This window comes from Filicampus tigris, chromosome 3 (assembly GCF_054856515.1).
Source record: "Filicampus tigris isolate MCC_2025a chromosome 3, RoL_Ftig_1.0, whole genome shotgun sequence".
Lineage (NCBI taxonomy): Eukaryota > Metazoa > Chordata > Actinopteri > Syngnathiformes > Syngnathidae > Filicampus > Filicampus tigris.
Genome location: NC_141219.1, coordinates 21,439,745 through 21,459,173, shown reverse-complemented (window position 1 = coordinate 21,459,173; position 19,429 = coordinate 21,439,745). Strand labels below are relative to the sequence as shown.

Here is a 19,429-nt window from a genome sequence, read left to right as displayed (position 1 = left end):
ACAAAATGGCATAGACACGGGCTAATGGAAATTATCATAGATGTTATGGTATTATTAAACCTTCAAACACAGCTGCTACTTCAACATGCACAGAGAAGCAAACGACTAATCGCAGCTGACCTGTTTTCTGAATTGAGCCGTGATTGGTCATTACCTGAGCCCTGAGTAGTTGTTATGTCATTTTCAGTCGACAGAAGACAAAATGGCCGCCCCCAGAGATGGCTAAAAACAAGTGCATTTTGCTGCTTAATTTACATTCCACAAACGCAAAATTAATCAGAATGCCGTATTTCAACTAGTGGGCCTGCTGGGAACATATTCTTGAAAAAAATATGTTTGGGTTGACGTCTCCTTTAAATAAAGCAGCTACATTACAACTCTTGACTCACTTCTTAGCCAGCTAATGACCTTTAAATAAACCTTTGCCGGTAGCATCTCTCCCGCCGCATCATGCTCGGACGCTTTTACTTTTTTTTGCTGGGTGGGGGCGGACGTAAGGACGGAACCGCTTTAAAAGAACGGGACGAAGGATGATAATTTTTATGAATAAGGACGGAGGGACAAGGACGGAGGACGAAAAAGGGCAAAAAAGGGTAAAGTGCCCAGCTCTGGTTTACTGTATTTATCCTGTTTTATTTTCCTTTCTTTTAGGCACAAACACAATTATTGGCTGCATGTAAATGTAGCCATTGACCTAAATTTCTTGGTAAAATGAAGAATGCAGACCTTGTCCACATAACGTTTTTTAGCCAATACGGTATATAATATTACTTTTTTTTCAGTCTTCTCAATATTCAGGGAAATTGACTGAGTGTGTCGCAAATGAAACAAAAAGGACCTTCAGAAAAAGAGCAATGAGTAAATTGCTGCCTTGACAAGAACTCAAAATTCTTCACGTGCGCTGTCACGTACAATGAAAAGCAAGCCATCAAAATTTCTTGGCCTACTTCGAATACTGTTTTCATTAATGCGTTTTGGTTGTTTTACTCTACTTTACAAGCTGTTATGATTCAGTCATGTGTTTTCATTGTGTGCTCCATAACGGTCTTTAAGTTGCCTCTGTGGGATGTGTAGTGTTGTACTTTTCCCAAGACAAGCTACATGCATGCTTTATAATCCTAAAAGGTATACATAGGATGTGTTGACATTCTAAGGGAGGTAAAACTGTGGTACTTTCATTTGGACTCTGAAGTGTGACTGTCCTCTGGATGACCCGAACGCACCACGATGGAACATGATCATGCCCCTGTCCATTACCGTGGGACGGACGTTAAACAAGAGCGCCTCGGCTGGGCCCCCGGGCAGCTCGGGAAGGATGGAGGCAGGAAAACAAAACAACACAAATCACTGGGAGTTCAAATCGTGTCAGTGTAGGTAATTAAATGAATTGAAAGTTAAGACAAAAGAAGCAGAAAAGAAGAAAATTACTTTTGTGGGAGGATTGATTCATTTAGTGAGTAATATTTATTGAATGGATTGCTTGTCATAGCATTGTCAGTGGTGTTGAAGTAACCAAGTAGAAATACTTAGTTACTGTACTGTACTTGAAGCGGCCCTGATGATCTGTGATGTCATTTCAGTAGACAGAAGTGACAAAATGGCCGCCCCCTGAGATGGGTAAAAACGGGTGGATTTTGTTGCTTAACTCATATTTCATGTGAATCATATTGTTTTGTTTCAACTAGTGGGCCTGCATAGAACATATTCTTGAAAAATATATATTTGCGTTCACTTCCCCTTGAAGCAGATTTTTCAGGTATCTGGACTTGAGCTTACTTTTCTGATAACTTTTTACATGTGAAAACATATCTGTAATTGTTATTACAATTTTTTTTTTAATTCTTACTTTCCTCAGTCTCCACTGATGACACAGCAAAATATTCCCCATCCATGAGAGAGAATTTTTGGATGTTTTGGCTACAAGAAAGATTTGAGGTAAACCTGTTGTGTCTTATGTCACTTGGAAAAGTTGCTGTTTTATGTGAAAATTGCTGTTGTAGCTAATTCAGCATTTTTTGTTACTCAGAATTGTTTGTCAGTAAAAATGATTTCTTTTCTTTGTAAATTTTGTACATTTAAGAGTCTCTCTTTTCTTACTTTTACTTAAATTAAAGAGTTGAATCAGTACTTCCCATACCTGTCAACCAAAGGCTGTGCTGAATCTTACAAAAGTTCTAATTTGCCTGTACATTCTTACACAGTAGCTATTTTTAATCTTACACAGTATTTATCGCTCAGCGGGAGAGGTGGGGTAAACGGAACGGATATTTCTATACAGAATCGTACACAGTGTTTATCGCTCAACGAGGTGGGGGTGTGGGAAGGGTGTACTTTGCTCGCGAAAGTTTGCGGTCGGAATCGCTAACGGACGCTCTGGATTAGAGCTGAAATGGGCAAGACGAGATCGGTCTAACAAAAAACTAGTTTTTTATTTATTTTTTTCCCCCGTACAAAAATTGTTATATGGCGTACACAAAATTGAAAAAACATTTGAAAAACAAAAAACGTTTGAAATGATCAAAAAACGTATAAAATACGGGGAAAACGTACAAGCTGACAGGTATGACTTCCACTTTCTTTAATGTGTACTTTCACTTAATTACATAGTTTGAGTGCCAGTACTTGCACTACCTCAGGTTAACGTGTTTGTTTGTGTGTGTGTGTGTGCGCGTGCATGTGAGTCTTTCGCCTGACCTTGGTCATTTTCTAAACACTTTGATGGCACTGAAATCAAAACCAAATATTTTAGGAATGAGAAATGTCCTCCAAAAGAGAAAATTTCTATGAGTAATGCAATTTGGGTTTCCATCCATCCATTATCTATGCCGCTTAACCTCACAAGGGTCGCGGGGCGTGCTGGAGCCTATCCCAGCTGTCTTCGGGCAGTAGGCGGGGGACACCCTGAATTGGTTCCCAATTTGGGGTTATTTTAGTTAAAAACATAGGTACAGATTTGAGTTGTTTATTTGGCTGTAAGAATGATGGAATGTTGACGTGTGCAACCTTGAATCTTTTTGTTGGAGCATTGGAAAAGCGGTGCGGGACGTGGTAACAATTGAAATAGCATGAAACAATTGTCAAATTTAAAAACTATTTAAGCTTTATAAGAGTTGTTCCACCGAGCCAGCACTGATTCATTGTGTAAGTATGCTGTTGAGTTCAAGTAAACACCACTTTTTGCCAAAAATCCTCACGATTTGGCTAGAAATTAAGATTAGCATAACAGAAGAGATCATTTATAATTATAGAGAATCCAGGGAAAACATGTCTGTAAGGAAGGCTTGTGAATAACGCCCATTGTTTTTAACTACTTAACCTGTCAGTGACAATAATCATTTTCAGTGCATCGGAAGGAAAAAAAAAAAAAAAAAACTCCCCCCCCCCGTGATAAAAACACAAAGATCAGGCCAAAAAGTCCAGAAAGAGCCACGCCTGCTCCCTCGATCCCATAAGAGCAAGTCGGATATTTGAACATTAGAGTGTGCGCACAGCCTCGTTCCCTCACATGTACACACACAGAAAGCACCTCGTGTCACACATAAAATATAGCCTCCACCTATCCTGTTCCTCTTCCTGATCATAAGCTACATCCTGATGTCTCTGCATCGGTTCTTTAATGCAACATACATAGGCATAGCAAAAAATAGGTGTCCTGTGGAAGGCCAGACATCCAGCTCAATTTCTTTTGAGAGGCGGGTCCACTTTGTTTAGTCTTCTCATTGGGAAGAAACGAAATAGAATTCAACTAAATATGCCAAATACTTGTTTGCTGCTCCCTGTGTGTTAATGTAGCAGCTGTTCGAACGGTTACAGTGGGTTTTGCATTATATGTTAGCAGTAGGCCAAAAGACTTTTAGAAGATGAAATGTTATGGTTTGGTTGAATATGGTTTCCTGTTTATGAATAAATGGATGGAAAGTAAAACTTGTTTTTAATCCAATTCATCAATTCATCAAAATGAAAATTGACAGATTACTCAATTAATAAGATCATCATTAGTTGCAGCCCTATGTTAGCATTACGCAAGCAGATTTTTGTTAGACAAAATGATATGGTTTAGTCGAACAGTTTCCTGTTTAAAAATGCAAGGTTTAAGATTTTAGACAGGTTGAACAAAGCACACTTTGCTTCTTATTCGGAGAACTGTGCGAACGAGAGACTCTTCATTTTGTTTCCTCAAAGTGATGTTATACGATAGTCCCCCATTTCTTGACAGCAAGAGAGTGTGAGAACAAGTGCTAAGAAATCGGAATACGTGTTTTGAGACAAGTTCCAATTTGTTGTAGGTGAAAGGATGGATATTGTTAAATTATCACACACAAAAATGTATACAGCTTCTTTGTCTTACATATTTTCACCTATCGCAGAAGTCCACTGTACATGCTACAAAGTAAAAGTCTCATTAATATATCCAAAAATGTAAATAGGTATGAGCCTCATTATGGGTAAAAAAAAAAAAAAAAAAAAAAAAAAAAAAAGTGTTCTTGTGGGTTTCAGAGCACTGAACGTGTTCTGGACACACTAGTGATGTTCATTTTATGTGCGCAGTTAAAACACAATTTCCAGTGCTGCAAAAATGTCTACTTGCAAAAAGGCTGTTTATGAAGTATCAAACCTCAATTTCAGTCTCAATGGCACATGTGCTCGCCAGGCAAACACGCACACACTTCCCGGCGAATCCTCGTCATGGACTCACAGTTTGCTGCAATTCAGTATCGCCATTCCCTGTGCACTTGTTCAGTGCGCTTTACTGTAGGATGAGGTAAGAGAGACAAAGGGGCTTTTCACGCAATCTATCCACAGTTTGCTCACACTTAATGTGGGTGGGGACGGGGTGGGGGTTCAATGCTAACCGGCTGTTAGGGGATTAAGGTAAATGTTTTACAATTGGGTCAATGTGTGTGGAAAAGCCATTTGAGCATTAAGTCGCTATCCCTGATATCCAGTTCAAGACAAGACAACTCAGTGTACGAGCACAACGAATCTCTTACAAGACTAATTGAGTGAGGGCCTCTGTGCGAGTGTGTGTAACTTGATAAATGACAGTGACTAACCTACAATCAGCGCAATTCAAAAACCAGATGGATGTAAATTCCAAATGTTTACCACTCCCTAAGCACGGTCCATGTAAAAATCCAATCTTTTGTCATTGCCAGTTACTTAAAGCTGACCTTTTGGCAAATACAGGGCACCCCCATTTTACATAAACTTTTACCCCGCCCCTCACAAAAAAAACACATCTTGTTAAAACACATTTTAAAGTACAACTCAGTGCCTGTTTTCGCTCTTTCACTGTCAAGAAATGGCATAGAACATCACTTGGCGGAAATGAAAAGATTACACGGTTCTCGAAATAAGAGGGAAAGCAAAGAATCTACTAGCTTCATGCTAGCATATAATACAAAATGGCATAGATGGGCTAATGGAAATGATCATAGATGTTATGGTATTATTAAACCTTCAAACACAGATGCTACTTAAACATGCACAGAGAAGCAAACGACTAATCACAGCTGACCTGTTTTCTGAAGCTGAGCCGTGATTGGTCATTACCTGAGCCCTGAGTAGTTGTGATGTCATTTTTAGTCGACAGAAATGACAAAATGGCCGCCCCATTAGATGGCTAAAAAGGGGTGGATTTTGCCGCTTAACTCATATTCCACAAACACAATATTACGCAGAATGCCGTGTTTCAAATAGTGGGCCTGCTGGGAACTTATTCTTGGAAAAAAAATGTTTGAGTTGATTTCCCTTTTAAAACATAGTTCCTTAGTTCCAAGATGTAGCAAGTAAAAACGTGAATCCATGAGTAGCAATTTGCAAATATGGGGAACACAGTATACTGTTTAAAAATTTTTTTTTTTTAAAAAGCGATCACTTTAAAAATCTGCAATATGGCGATGGTGCGAATGATGAACCGCAAAATGGCACTGGCATATTAGGTGATATTCCATCCAAAATCAGACCTGACCTGAAAAATGAACTCTTATTAAATGGCCTAATGGAGTGATACTGAGCTAACTATCAGAACAAACATCCCAATCTAATAAAAACATGGAAAACCCCTTTGTCTGCATGACACACAGGTCTCCCTCCTACCGAGAGTGCAGCCCGGTACACCATTTCCCACACGGAAACTCTAATTAACCCAAAAAGCTCCACATTTCCTGCTGGTCGGCAATTATGCCTTTGTACGACTAGGGGTTACTACGGTAACTGTTATTTCATGTGTGAGGAAGGGTGTCTGGGTGAGAGAGGTGGAATAATAGCAGACACAAAGGCAGACTACGGCAGGAAGTCTTCAATTAGTTTGTACATCGGATCTGTTACCTCATAAAGGCGTCACGGCCACCTGGGGGCCATTGGAAACAGATGCTTTTGTCATACAGCCAAACTCTGAGGTACATTGTTTTCTCGAGGTGGCAAATACTCACACGCTTCACTTAAAGACACTGAAAAATGAATTCATTGATTTGCTTTTAAATACAGTACATTATAGGGGGCGTGGCTGAAACGGTTAGCTACACATAACTGAAAAACGACGTTTTTTTTTTAAGATTTGATTGGTTTTTTGTAGGCTTGCACAAGACACAACACGTTCACCACTGATTATTCTTGGAGCTCATTACATAAAAAAAAAAATCTTGATTATGGAATATCTTGCTTCTCCAAATTTGTTACATAATCATCGTTCAAGTCAAGTTCTTCCATGTTGCTACTGTTTCTGTTTTTTTCTCCTTTTGAAGACCACAATCTCCCAATTTATCAAGATCTCAACCGCAGTTGACTTTACATATCTCTGTTTACATCTTTTTGAAAATGTTTTTTTTTTTTTATCTAACTTAAAGTAAAGATAAGAAGTATAGATAACTTCACAAAAATGTCAGGAGCAAGAATAAAGAAGTCATCAGAAAAATAAACACTCAAGTAAAGTTCAGGTATCTGAATAAGCATTTTTATACTTACTTCCACCGCTGTCATTCTGATTTTGCCTGACGTTAAAGCCTATTAGGACAGCTGAACTTTATTTGGGGTTAATCAGCGGCACTAACTGGTTGCAGGTGTGTGCTGAGTGCTGACTCCCTTTTAAAAGAGTTTGAATGTGATGTGAGGGTGTACACACTTGTGCAACCCCTTTATGTGATTCTTTGCAGTTTGGATGATTTTTTTTTTTTTCAGTTGAGTTTTTCAGGTTATAGGTCAAAGTAATTTTAGAAAACATTCCGAAATACTGTACCTTGTACTTATTTATTTATTTTTTTAAATATCACAAAAACCTGGCATTCGAGCAGGGGTGTGTAGACGTTACTGTAGGTGCCTTGGCTGAAGAAAAGTTGGCACTGCTATGCACGACACTACTGCATTCCTGAGAATAGATATACATAATAGCGAGTGTCATGCAGACACCATCAAAGCTTTAGCTTGCAGCTCGATGACCTCAAAATCAAAATTCCCGACTCTCATCATCACATTCCGATGATGCGCAGCGTACAAACACAAAAACTTGGCTGTGGATAAGACAAATAGAGATGATGGTGAAAACTAAAGCGCTGATGGTGTTATCTTCCTAGTTAGCATGCTGACACTTCATGTTCAACATGTCGCCACCATCTCTACCAGGATGGAAAAGTTGGACCTTTGAGCTGCTCACATGGCGAAACAAGCACAGTGGAAAACTAAGTTCCATAACAGGAAATGTGTAGGCCAATAGCAGGTATTGTTCTGGTTTGTGTGAGTCATGTGGTGTCATTGTGGAAGGAACACACACAGGTGACATAAACTTAATCGCTTCTGTGGATGCTCTTTTTCGGAGCTGGGCGTCGCCTATTTCCCGTCTGCATATTTAATCGACCCACGTGGTCCCAGTCGGTCCGAGTCAGCCAAACGACGCCGAGAACGGACTCAAGCTGTACCACGTCACACGACGCAGGTGCCGCACTCCTGACGCGGTTGGCCGAGTAAGACAAAATTAAAAAATAAAACAGTGTTGTGTACCTTGCGGTCCCACAGACGCAATGACATGTTGTTTTTGTTGTTGTTTTGATTTGACCGATCACCACGCCGTATGTGCGTGTGTTGTTTTTGTTTGATATTTTTTCCTTTGTTTAGCGGCGTGTCTGCTGGTGCGGCGCCTGCGTGTGACGTGAGGGATGAACCGGTTATGCAGGACGGAACTCGGTGGTGGTTAGGCGATATCCAGCTCTGTGTCTTTTTTTCCGTGACACAACACCACTATGAGGGCTTTTCTCGATGAAAGGTTCGCCCATCTAAGCTTTGTGCTAATATCCCCTCACCTTCAACTGGACGCAGATATTCTCAACTACTGCCGATACCGCACTATAATTACCTGTAGATGGCAGCAAAGCACTACTTTGGTCTAAATGAAACTCCTCAACTGACTTCACTTCAGCGCCAAGATGCCACCAATGTAGTGCTGTTGTTTCTTTGGCCTGCACACAAAAACAGCAAAGGGGAGTTCTTCAGCAAATTAGGAGGGTCTTTTGAAAAAAAATAAAAATAGTCAGTGAAGAGGCGAATTAGTGCATGCCGAAACTCGAATATACGGGGGTCGCTCTACATAGTGTACACTGTATTTATGCTACAATGTCCATCTTCAATTCCCAGGTCAGCCCCATAATTCCCTTTAAAAAGTTTCCATTGAGGACAATTTCCAAAATTCCCTATGTAAACGTCCCACGGAAATTAACCAGAAACTTTGAAGTTTACCGTTAACTACATTTTGCAAGAGGGCATCATGTTCAAGTGCTCGCCCCGGGCATCCACTGTGCTTCGCACGCCACTGGACTTGATCCGCCGCAATTACCGCCATCTAATTCTGTCTGGCAGATAGACTGTACTTGACTCACCGTCACCAAGAGGCTTTCTCTCAAGGATGGCTGGAAGCTTCGGCGCTAGAGATCAGATTAGATGAAGACAGAAGCAACCGCAGTCACTGAGTCACAGCTCCTTGCAGCAAACAAGCCTTTTGAAATACAAAAGGCAAAATTCGAGAAATTCGGATGATACATGCAACATGCTTCAACTTGGATTACTGTGTGTAGACTGCTGAAATAATCATCTATCCACTGTGGCCGATGCAAGATCCAACTGGGAATAAATAATAGTGTTTCATTCTGCCTTACACACTTTATTTAGTTAGAAATATGACATGGAATTCCCTCTTGTCACACACACACACACACCAATCAATCAAATGTTGCCGCACAACATGTGCCGCATAATCAAGCTCACAACCTGGACAGTCTCCATCCATCTGGTGAGCTCAAGTCTAGCCCAGCTGACACTCCGTTTTGGCCACGTCTTGGCCAGTCCATCACCCAGGCAAAGGGCCAAGTAATCATCATTCATGCATCCATCCATCCATTTACAAAGTACGATTGTAAAACAATAACTCATGACTAGAGGAGGATAAAAAAAAAAAGACAGTCAACTTGTGCTACAGCCTTTGTGGTCCCGCTATATCGAAGTCCGAATTTATAGATTTGTCCACCTTCAGTTTAGTCTACGTTTTGCGATAACATGCCCGGCAGCACTGCGGTCTCATGAAGATATCCAATGTCATGAACAAGAATGGGCAGAGAAGGTCCCCCACTCCGCTCCCGTAATAGTCGTCATTCTTACAGAGTAGAAAGACTCAATGCCTGAGTATTGTTATTACTCTTTATATGTTGCTGCTACGCGTGTGTTACAGTAGCAGTTGTTCAAAGGTTTATAATTACTTTAACCTCTCTGCTAATTTCCATTAGCCTGTTTATGGTGTTTCACATGTTAGCATTACACTAGCAAATATTGGGGTTGGTTGGTGCTTAAATATGTTTATACACTTTCATTTTGTGTGTCAGTTTTACAGTAAACTTGAACCAGAAGTGACAAATAAACAGCTTAAAGCAAGCATGCTTTGCCTATTTAGAGAACTGTGAGAGCAATTCTTTTTTCCATTTCCTCAAAGTGATGTCATATGATTTGACGGTGAAAGTGAGAACAGGTGCTACGGAATACTTTAAAAAGTGTATTGTAACGAGTTTAAATGTGTTTACAGCATGTGAGATCGTTAAACCGTCTTATTTTTTCATCTGTGGGCTATCAATATGCTGGATTTTCACTTATCGCAGGCGCGTCTAGAACGGATCCTGTCACGGAATGCGTGGAGGAGGACACAAAAGCCTGAGGCAAAAATTAAGTGCAATCAAAGGCACTTCATTAAAAGTAAAGTCAAACAAGGTTCTGGGGTGTTCAAAAATTATACAGTCCAGAAACAACAATGAAACAAAACAAATACTTGGACTTGACTTCGACAACAGACCGTTAACAAATGACAACAAACCAACCGGGACTGAAGGAAAGCGGCGAACTAAATACAGACAAGTTGACGATACAACGAGGAACACCTGGACAAGACGCAGAGATTAGGAGGGAGCTGATTTGCTAACACCAGGGACCAGGTTGACAAGCACAGGTGCACTCAATAACCTAAAAAGAGACAGACAAAGTAAGACAAGGAAAAACATGAAACTAAAGTCAAAAACCAAACTCAAAAGACTATGACAGGATCCCATGCCATAGATGGGGTTTTACTATCTAATAAATATTCATGAAGGAGTAACTGATGCTGGAGTGGTTACCTCATCTGATTTCCATGCAGGCGGGGTGGGTTCAGTTTCAAACCTTCTCACGTAGTACTTTGTATGTGTCAGCCGAAGTCAACTGGGACAGGCTCCAGCTCACTAGTTGTCGCAAAAAAGGTTGATGTATGGAAATATTTATGACAATGACACAGCAAAAAATTTACACAACGATAGACCAGGCGCTCCATGGTAGGGTTGTTCGATTTTGCCTAACAAGAAAATCCCGACTATTTTCTCTCAAACACGATTTTAGGATTACGATTACGATTTCTTTGTAAAATAAAAAACTAATGAAAAATGAAGTATTTTGAATGTCTTTTATTTAAACTTAATTTTTCTTTCTTTGAACTCAAAATGCCAGTCAATTTAACTTAATACAGAACAATCCATTGGGATTAACAGCATTTTACTTACACAATATATTTCAGATCTGTTCTTAATCAAACCAATAATGAAAGAAGAAAGTGCATATACCATCTGAAACGAAATCATCAACATGAGAGAAGGTAGACAGTCAAGTCTGTCAACCAAACAGTCTGTCAGCAAGAGATTTTGCCAACCAGCTCGTGACTAGCCTTTCACCTTTCTCCCTGGTCTTACTTAAACATAAATCAATGATTAGTGCAAAATTGCCACTCAATAATACAATGCACTGTCAAGCTTAAGTACAGATGCGTACAGTACGATTTGAACGTTTTTAACATCGTTTTAGAAAATTCGGTTCAAAACCGCTTAATCGAGCAACCCTACTCCATGGTAACAACAATTGTACAACTGACAGTATTCCTCAATATTCAGTTATACAAGGGCGTCATTGTACAAAATACTTTGAACGGTGACGCTCAAGTTCAAATAACTCATTTGTTGTTGCTCTGAGTGATGATGTGCATCTTTCACCAGTCGTGAGTCATTTTCCAAAGGGGCAGGAAGTCACATGCTGAGCCGTGCCAAGTGTTTTACTCATGCACATAGTCAGTCCAAAGGCCAAGTTCCAGGGGAGGTTTAAAATCAACCAATTAACAAGTGATCATGTGTGGGATGAGAGACAAATACATCAGTAAATGGGAAAACCCCAAGAACTCTTGCTGGCGCGAGGATCAAAATGTGGTACACCTCAAACATGAAAATGCACCTACCCCAAAAGACACCGATGGAAAAGAACACCCACGGGCAACAAAACAAAACAAACTGAGGTCAGTTAAACAATGAAGAGACTGAACCAAGTCTCCCGGTGCTATTTTCCCCTTTCATACTTGTTTCACATGAAACATCTAGCAGTGATATTGCAAATTGAGAGTGAATGAATGACCTTGTCTGCCAAGGAAATTCTCGACATTATTCTGTAACAGATCTGCTTGAGAGAACACAAATGCTGCCCTTCAAATACCATTCATAACACTAAATGTAAACAACAGAGCATATCGTCACTAGCAAATGATCTCCAAATAACACTAGGGAAAGAAAATCGTTTTCTGTTTCAGAAGAAAACAACACAAAATGGCTGCTCACACTCGTCATGGGAAAACACTGAACCTTTGCTACAATGTGGCAACAAAAGTGAGTACACCCCAAACTAAAACGCATTTTTTCAAGATTCAATCCTGAGCCATTGTAACATTTATGACATCAGAGAATTAAAATAATTGGGCCCGGTTTGAAAAGGTTTCACTTCAGAGTGTACTCACTTTTGTTGCCAGTGGCTTAGACAAGTAATGGCTGAAATGTGAGTGGTGTACTCACTTTTGTTGCCTGTGGTTTAGACATGGTTGTGTGTTGAATTATTTGGGAGGGCATGGTAAATTTACACTGTTATACAAGCTGTATACTTCCTGCTTTACAATGCAACAATGTGTCACCAAGCAGGGTGAATGTCTAATTGGGCCAATATGGACATTTTCACTTAGGGGTGTACTCGCTTTTGTTGCCAGTGGTTACCACGTAATTAATGGCTGTGTGTTGCGTTTTTTGGAGGGGACAGTACATTTCTCTTGTCATACAAGCTGTACACTGACAACTTCACACTGTAGCAATGACATTTCTTCAATGTTGTCCCATAAAAAAGATACAATACAAGTATTTGCAGAAATGAGAGGTATGTACTCGCTTTTCTAAGATACTGAGCATGCTTTTCAGTGGACAAAGAGGTTTATATATTGTATTAGTAAAGGAAAACAATACAGTACACCAAGTTTCCACAATGACCAAACAAAGCTATAAATTAGCATCATTCCTTGGTTGTGTTTAGTATCAGCTGACAGTGTTTACTTTGCGTCATGGAGGAATTAAAAGTTGTATATGAAGGGACTTTGGGGTGTATGTTCCTTTTGGACTCGCCCTGAGACTTGGCCCAAGTTCCTAAACATTTCACAGCAAAGAACTTCTTAAGGCCCTTTGTGGTGATTTGCTAGAGCCAAGCAGCTGTTTTGTGGCCTTGAGGGACAAGAAAGCGAGAAAAAAATGAGAATGTGAGAGGCACAAAAACGGGAAAACAAAAAGCAGTGGAGAAGGAAGTAGAGACAGCGAACTGAAATACAGTACACGAGGATGTCCATACTTGTTTGATTGTGTCAGGGGCCAGAAACATGAGAGTGGGCGGAATTTAACAATTAACATAGACAGTAGCCCAGGGAATGCGGGTCTCCGTGACAACAGTGGGCACAGCCAAACACACGGGTTCTTTCATAACCATCTCAAGCACAAACATCTTTCTCACAGGCACCGAGCAATACATGTTTATGAAAAGCTACTTCCCTTCCATGTCAAAAATGCTAAAATATATCTTGCGCACAGGATGTCTAAAGGTTACAGCTGATGAGAGGATGAGGAGTTGGCAGAACCTCCTGCCCCAAATTCACTTTCAGAAGTGTGTGTGTGTGTGTGTGTGTTAATTGGGTTGTGGGATGGGAGGGGTTGCGAGTTATTGAGGGCAGTGTTTGAGCCAGAAGGTCCACCCTACAAAGGAGATGTAATCTCTGACATGCTTACCATAAAACACATCAAATGACTCAATTGGATGACAAAATCAATGCAACATGCATTCTTTTTGCACAACTCCCTGTTCAGCCACAGAACTTGCAGATACATGGGTCATTACAATAGTGGGGGGAAATTAAGGTACCAACACCAATTAAAAAAAAACAAAAAAAAAAAACAATGGGCAATTTATTTCACAATTTAAAAATGTCTAATAACCGAACATCTAATTTGATGTGTACAGCTCCACTATGAACAGTTCATTTATTTGTTTGTCATTTTACTGTGTTTGGTGCAACCTTGTTAGAGATACTTAGGCACCTGAAAACATATAGGCCGACATATATTGTTGAAAAAAATTCTCAAATTACGGAAACGATTTTAATTTTGGTATTACTCTCATTACAGTAGCAGGGTTGCAAGTGACAGTTTTTTTTTCTAACGAAAAGTAGGCTACACGCTATCTGTACTAGCTACTATGCTAACTGGTCAAGAATAGACTTAATTTTATATGATTCAAAAAGAAAAATGTCGGCATTAAATATATTTTTCTGTTATGACTAATGAGATTGCATTGTTTTTTAGTGACACTCCAAGCTACTGCTGAAAACATTGAAAAGGTATGAAAAAAACATAATGGACTTAGCTCGCAGAGCAATTAGCTTCATGGCGTTTTATGGAGTCATATTTTTTGTTTTTTATTTGTTCAAATCTTTAGATGACTAAAATGTTTTAGACAAAACCACATCCCAAAAAGCAGTTTTAGAACTTAGTTCAATTTGAGAACGTGATATCTAGGTTGTAATCAATCAAGACTCAACAAGTTCCTGTTTTTGTGTTTTGTGCATGGAAATGACCTGCAATTGCAACGATGACCCACATGCATTGGATCAAACAACGGCACGTTTGTGTGCGGGGCGCCGCGTCGACTCGTTGTGTCACGTGACTGACCTGCACAGTTTCCTTCTGCAGATGTGACAGGCGGCAGACACGCATGCTGGGGACCTCCTCCGTCCTCCTCCTCCTGTATGCACCGACGCAATGTTGCAGCCCACAGGACATCCGTGCGCAGTCATGGGACAACTCGATGTATCGGTTTGGGTTTAGTACAGCGACGTCGTGTTCCACTCCCGCCACTCAATAGTCCATGATATAAATTACAAAACCTCAGTTTGGACTGTCTGCGTTTATCTTAAATGAAAGATGTGCTCCAACACTGGACCATCACGGTAAGTAGCCTATTGTGCGTGTGCGTGTGCGTGTGCGTGTCCAAAGCAAGTGTATTTGACATCTGCTTTGAGGTAAAATATTAAAAGACAAGAGGACCTTGCATGCAACGTTTAAAATTTAAATAAGCGCATTATTTGGAAGTAAAAGTTACGTGTCAAAAGTTGCATAAGATTGCACTGGACTACAGAAGCGGTTAAAAGTACTGTACTTAAACTCTATAAGTAGAGGTACATATTGATCTGATCAGATCAGACAGACAGAGAGACACTCATCCTCAAGGCCAATTCACTTTTTCTAATCAAAAAGAAAAAAGTACTGATTCAACTCACATAAAAAACAAAAAACAAAAACAAATGGAAATGCACTTATTGATAGATATCATATCAGTGATCACTTATGAAAAGAAAACCAGATCAACTCATATATTTAAGTACCAGTTAATAAAAGTAAAGACTCCAAAAAGCAATTGTGCACAAAAGTAAAAATATATTTAACTGTCAATTATAGAGGAAACCCATTTTTGATAACTTGACAAAACAGGAAAATAAACCAATGCGCACAAAATCATGCACACAAAATACTCTCTAACTTAACTTCCAAGTGTCATTGTCAGACTACTAAAAATGACTTTGTTCAGTTTTAACACCAACACTGAAAAAAAGTACTTGATTTTCAGTTGCGCATGAATAAAATGTGTTAAACCAATATATCATTTGATTATTTCTGAGGAAAACATGGGAAACTTTAGAGGAGCTATAGCTAGTGTTGAAATATGTATGGGAATATCTTGCCTCTCCATATATGTTGCATCTTTGTTGTCTAATGCTCCCCAGTTCATGTTTTTTTTCCACCTTATAAGACCCCAGATCTCAAATCAATATCAACGGTAGTTGACCTCACATCTCTCCACTTACATATTTTCTTTTACCTCATGTCGTCATCCACCGAGGTTGAAAAAAATTAAACCGCCTATTTTGACTGAGTAAGGCTTAGAACGTACAGATATCTGTTTCAAAGTTAGGGAGTAAAAGTAAGGTCAGCAGAAAAATACATTCTCAAGTACAGATGCCTGAAAAATCTATTCAAGTATTTCCCAACACAAAGCTACGAAATGAATAAGTTAGTTAATAATTGTTATATGACTTATAACATATTTACAAAATGTCCAGAAGGGAAAACAAATGACATTGAGAAGCTCAGCTTTTTAAATAGGATCCAAAACACAAGTGGAAGTTATTAAAAGTGTTATGTTAAAAAGTGGCCAAAAATGTGAATTCAAGATGATGTAATTAGATGAATAATTTTCTAAACCCCATTCCTTATGACAACATTGCAGAATATATATTAGTCACAAGTCAAGAAGGGGGTGGCAGGCGAGTGACCAAGTGTGGAGGACGTGTGATTCAAACCTGGCTCGATCTATGCATCCTAAATACTGTATACTCAGCCCATGAAAATATGACTTTTTTTCAGTTTTGTAGACTTAAGCCCATTCCCTAAAGGACACTTTGGGGATTTTCCATGCGAGTCTCTTAAGGCTTGAACTTTGCCCTGTCTGACATATTTGCTCATTAAATACAGTGCATGTCTGCAGCTGCTAAATTCCGATGCAGATGAAACGCTCTCCCTCAGTTCCCATGAGGTTAATTTTAAATCTATGATGCTGGTTTTGGGAATGTGGACGTTTTCCATGCACGCACTCAGAGGGGCTCAAACATTGCCCGTTTGGCATTCACAGGGAATCTCGCTATATCACGCTTCAGATTTACAAGCGTCATTTTTTTCAAATGAATTTTTACACAGGGCTGAACAATTCATGGAATTCAAATCGACATCACAATGTAGTAGAATGCTATTTTCAAATAGCAAAGGCTGCAATTTGGGAAGCAACAAAAATGACTGCTTCATTTTAGTTGGTTGCTAGGCTTTTACATACATAAATTTGCTTGAATTTATATAGTGTAAATAAGTAGAGTGCTTACCAAGTGCAGTCCGTGTTTACATTGTTTTATGAGACTTGAGAAGTTTTAAGTCATAAATCTATTTTGTTTTTTTGTTTTGTTATTTTGTTTCTATTATTGACTTATGTTTACACCACGTGTGTTTACTCGAATTTTTCAACTCTAATAGAAGTAGATAAAAAGTCTCTCATATTGATTCATGATACATTTGCTTTCATTTTAGCGCCATAAGCCTAACCCAAAAGACCAAAACATTTATGTATAATAAATCAATATTATTTATTGTAATATAGATTAATTTTTACTTGTGTTTGTTCAAAATTACATGGGAATAGGACCTTGAAAAAAAAAAAAGTTCAATCGCAATATTGAGGGAATGTTTTATTTTTTGTCAAATTGGTTGAACTTTTTGGTTTAAAAATACAAACTTTATAATTCCCTAGGTGCATCTCTGGTGTCGGTTTTACACTAAGTTCAACTGCAAGTGACACACGGCTTGAAGCAAGCACGCTTGGCCTCTTATTTGTGCGATAGTCTCTCTCTGTGATGTTATACATTAGTTTCCCATTTTTTGATAGCAAGACAGTGAAAGGAGGGAGTAAAGAATACGTTCATGTGTGCTTTTATTAGTTTAAGACAAAGGTGTCAAACTAAAGGCAGATCTGACCCGCGACATCAATTTACGTGGCCCGCGAAGGCAAATCATGTGTTGACTTGACATGTTTTTTTAAAAAATTGTCTTCACTGTTAACACAACGTATTCGATATGTCAAGCATTTGTTACCAATCCTTCCTTTAAAATACATTGAAAAATAGTTAAACAAACAATTTACTGGCTTCTGATTTCAAAACTCGTGATTGTTTGCCGTCAATGTTGTACATTAATGGCCACATTATGCCGCCGCCCCTGTGTGACCTATATCTTTGCTACTGTAACAATGAAAATTTCCCCACTGTGGGATCAATAAAGGCATTCTTATCTTATCTTATCATCTAGATGTGTATAAAGCGATCACACATTTACGCGGGTTAACGGTCGTAACGGCCCTCCAAGTGAAAGCAGGACTACGATGCGGCCCGCGGCAAAAATGAGTTTGACACCCGTGGGTTAGGGTGAGCTTTAAGTTAAACTATGTTTAAATCACGGATTCAAAGTATACCATCTGATGTGCTCTGCCCCATCCACAGGTTCCCCTCCATCCACATCCTTCTCCTCCTCGTCATCCTTCCCGTGGTTTTCTCCTTCTCACGACCTCGTTGGATTCTTCAGCGTGTCCCAGTGGTCCTCCCACAGCAAAGCGAGAGTCGCCCGGCCCCGCGCTTCCTGTCTCGAGCCCGCCTTAACGTCACCTCCCCGTGTGACCCAGAATGCCACAAACAGGCGCCTCTGCCCAGCTACTGGGACCTGCGGCAATTTCTGGCCTACGAGACTCTCCACTCAAACGGTCGACTCACCGAGACCGCCGTGGGGATCTACGGTTCTAATCTAGGGTCCAACAAAAGCCCCGCGTACTCCTTGGCACCCTCTGAGAAAGGTCAACGGTCACATACCAGGCGGAAGCGTCAGATCTTTGGTCACGACGGGCGATACAGCATTGCGGGCCAGAACTTTGTGCTTAAATATCCTTTCTCGGTGGCGGTCAAACTGTCCACCGGATGTTCTGGCACTCTCGTCGGCGACCGGCATGTCCTAACGGCTGCCCATTGTGTTCATGATGGTAAAAACTACGTGAAGGGTGCTCAGAGGCTCAGAGTGGGCTTTCTAAAACCCAGACAGCGAGACCTGCAGTCTCCACTTTCCAATTTGACCAACCACGTTGAAAGCGGTCCAGAGGTCGGCCCAATCGTGTCTGAGAAAATGAAGTTCCAGTGGATCCGAGCCAAACGCACGCATGTGCCCAAAGGATGGATTAAAGGCAATGCCAATGACATTGGGATGGACTACGACTACGCGCTTTTAGAACTCAAGAAAGCCCACAAACGGCGTCACATGAAGTTGGGTGTGAGCCCTCCTTCTCGGAACCTTCCCGGGCGACGGGTTCACTTCTCAGGGTTCGACAATGACCGTCCGGGACAGCTGGTCTATCGTTTCTGCCGGGCCGGGGAGGAGACGTCAGACCTGCTCTACCAGCACTGCGACGCCCAGCCCGGGGCCAGCGGGTCGGGGGTCTACGCCCGAATGTGGGAGGGGCGGCGTCGGCGATGGGAGAGGAAAGTGATAGGCGTGTTTTCTGGGCACCAGTGGGTGGAGCGTCAAGGGACGTCTCAGGAATTTAATGTAGCCGTGAGAATCACACCTCTCAAGTATGCTCAAATCTGTTACTGGATAAAAGGCAACTTTGTGGACTGTCGAGAAGGTTGAGGAAGGACGGTGGCGTGTCTGCATCGTTCACAGCACTGAAGAAAAATGATCTCCAAAAATCACTGCGGCAACAAAAGTCGCTCATGCTAAATTATTACAGTGAACCCCCGCGAATAGCAAACATCTGTCAGTAATGGATGCCCACTCAAAAGGGTTTGTACTTGTCTATAAATGCCACAATATGGCAGCAAAACACATTTCTTCTCCTACCCAGCAAGGCTATTGAAGGCCTTGAAGTTTGAACAGATTAAGACCCC

The 19,429-nt window shown here is 40.4% G+C and overlaps 2 protein-coding genes across 4 annotated transcripts in view; one reads left to right on the top strand and one right to left on the bottom strand.

Annotated features, from left to right (window-relative positions):
- LOC147150265 (interleukin-18 receptor 1-like) overlaps positions 1-14,667 on the bottom strand; it is a 24,205-nt gene extending 9,538 nt beyond the window's left edge. Inside the window, exons 1-5 of one of the 3 annotated variants that reach the window (XM_086025346.1) lie at positions 14,571-14,667; positions 10,644-10,745; positions 10,410-10,491; positions 8,868-8,983; positions 8,348-8,450 (exon numbers count right to left, since the gene is read on the bottom strand). The gene's annotated coding sequence lies outside the window, so the exon portion shown is untranslated. Of the gene's footprint in view, positions 1-8,347; positions 8,451-8,867; positions 8,984-10,409; positions 10,492-10,643; positions 10,746-12,911; positions 12,944-14,570 lie in introns of those variants that run through there. The other 2 variants (XM_086025345.1, XM_086025347.1) reach the window with 2 other exon arrangements.
- Positions 14,592-19,429, top strand: LOC147150264 (serine protease 23-like). The gene is made up of 2 exons (XM_086025351.1): positions 14,592-14,848; positions 17,999-19,429. Exons 1-2 carry the CDS (start codon positions 14,823-14,825, stop codon positions 19,170-19,172), a joined length of 1,200 nt encoding a protein of 399 aa, XP_085881477.1. The 5' UTR covers positions 14,592-14,822; the 3' UTR covers positions 19,173-19,429.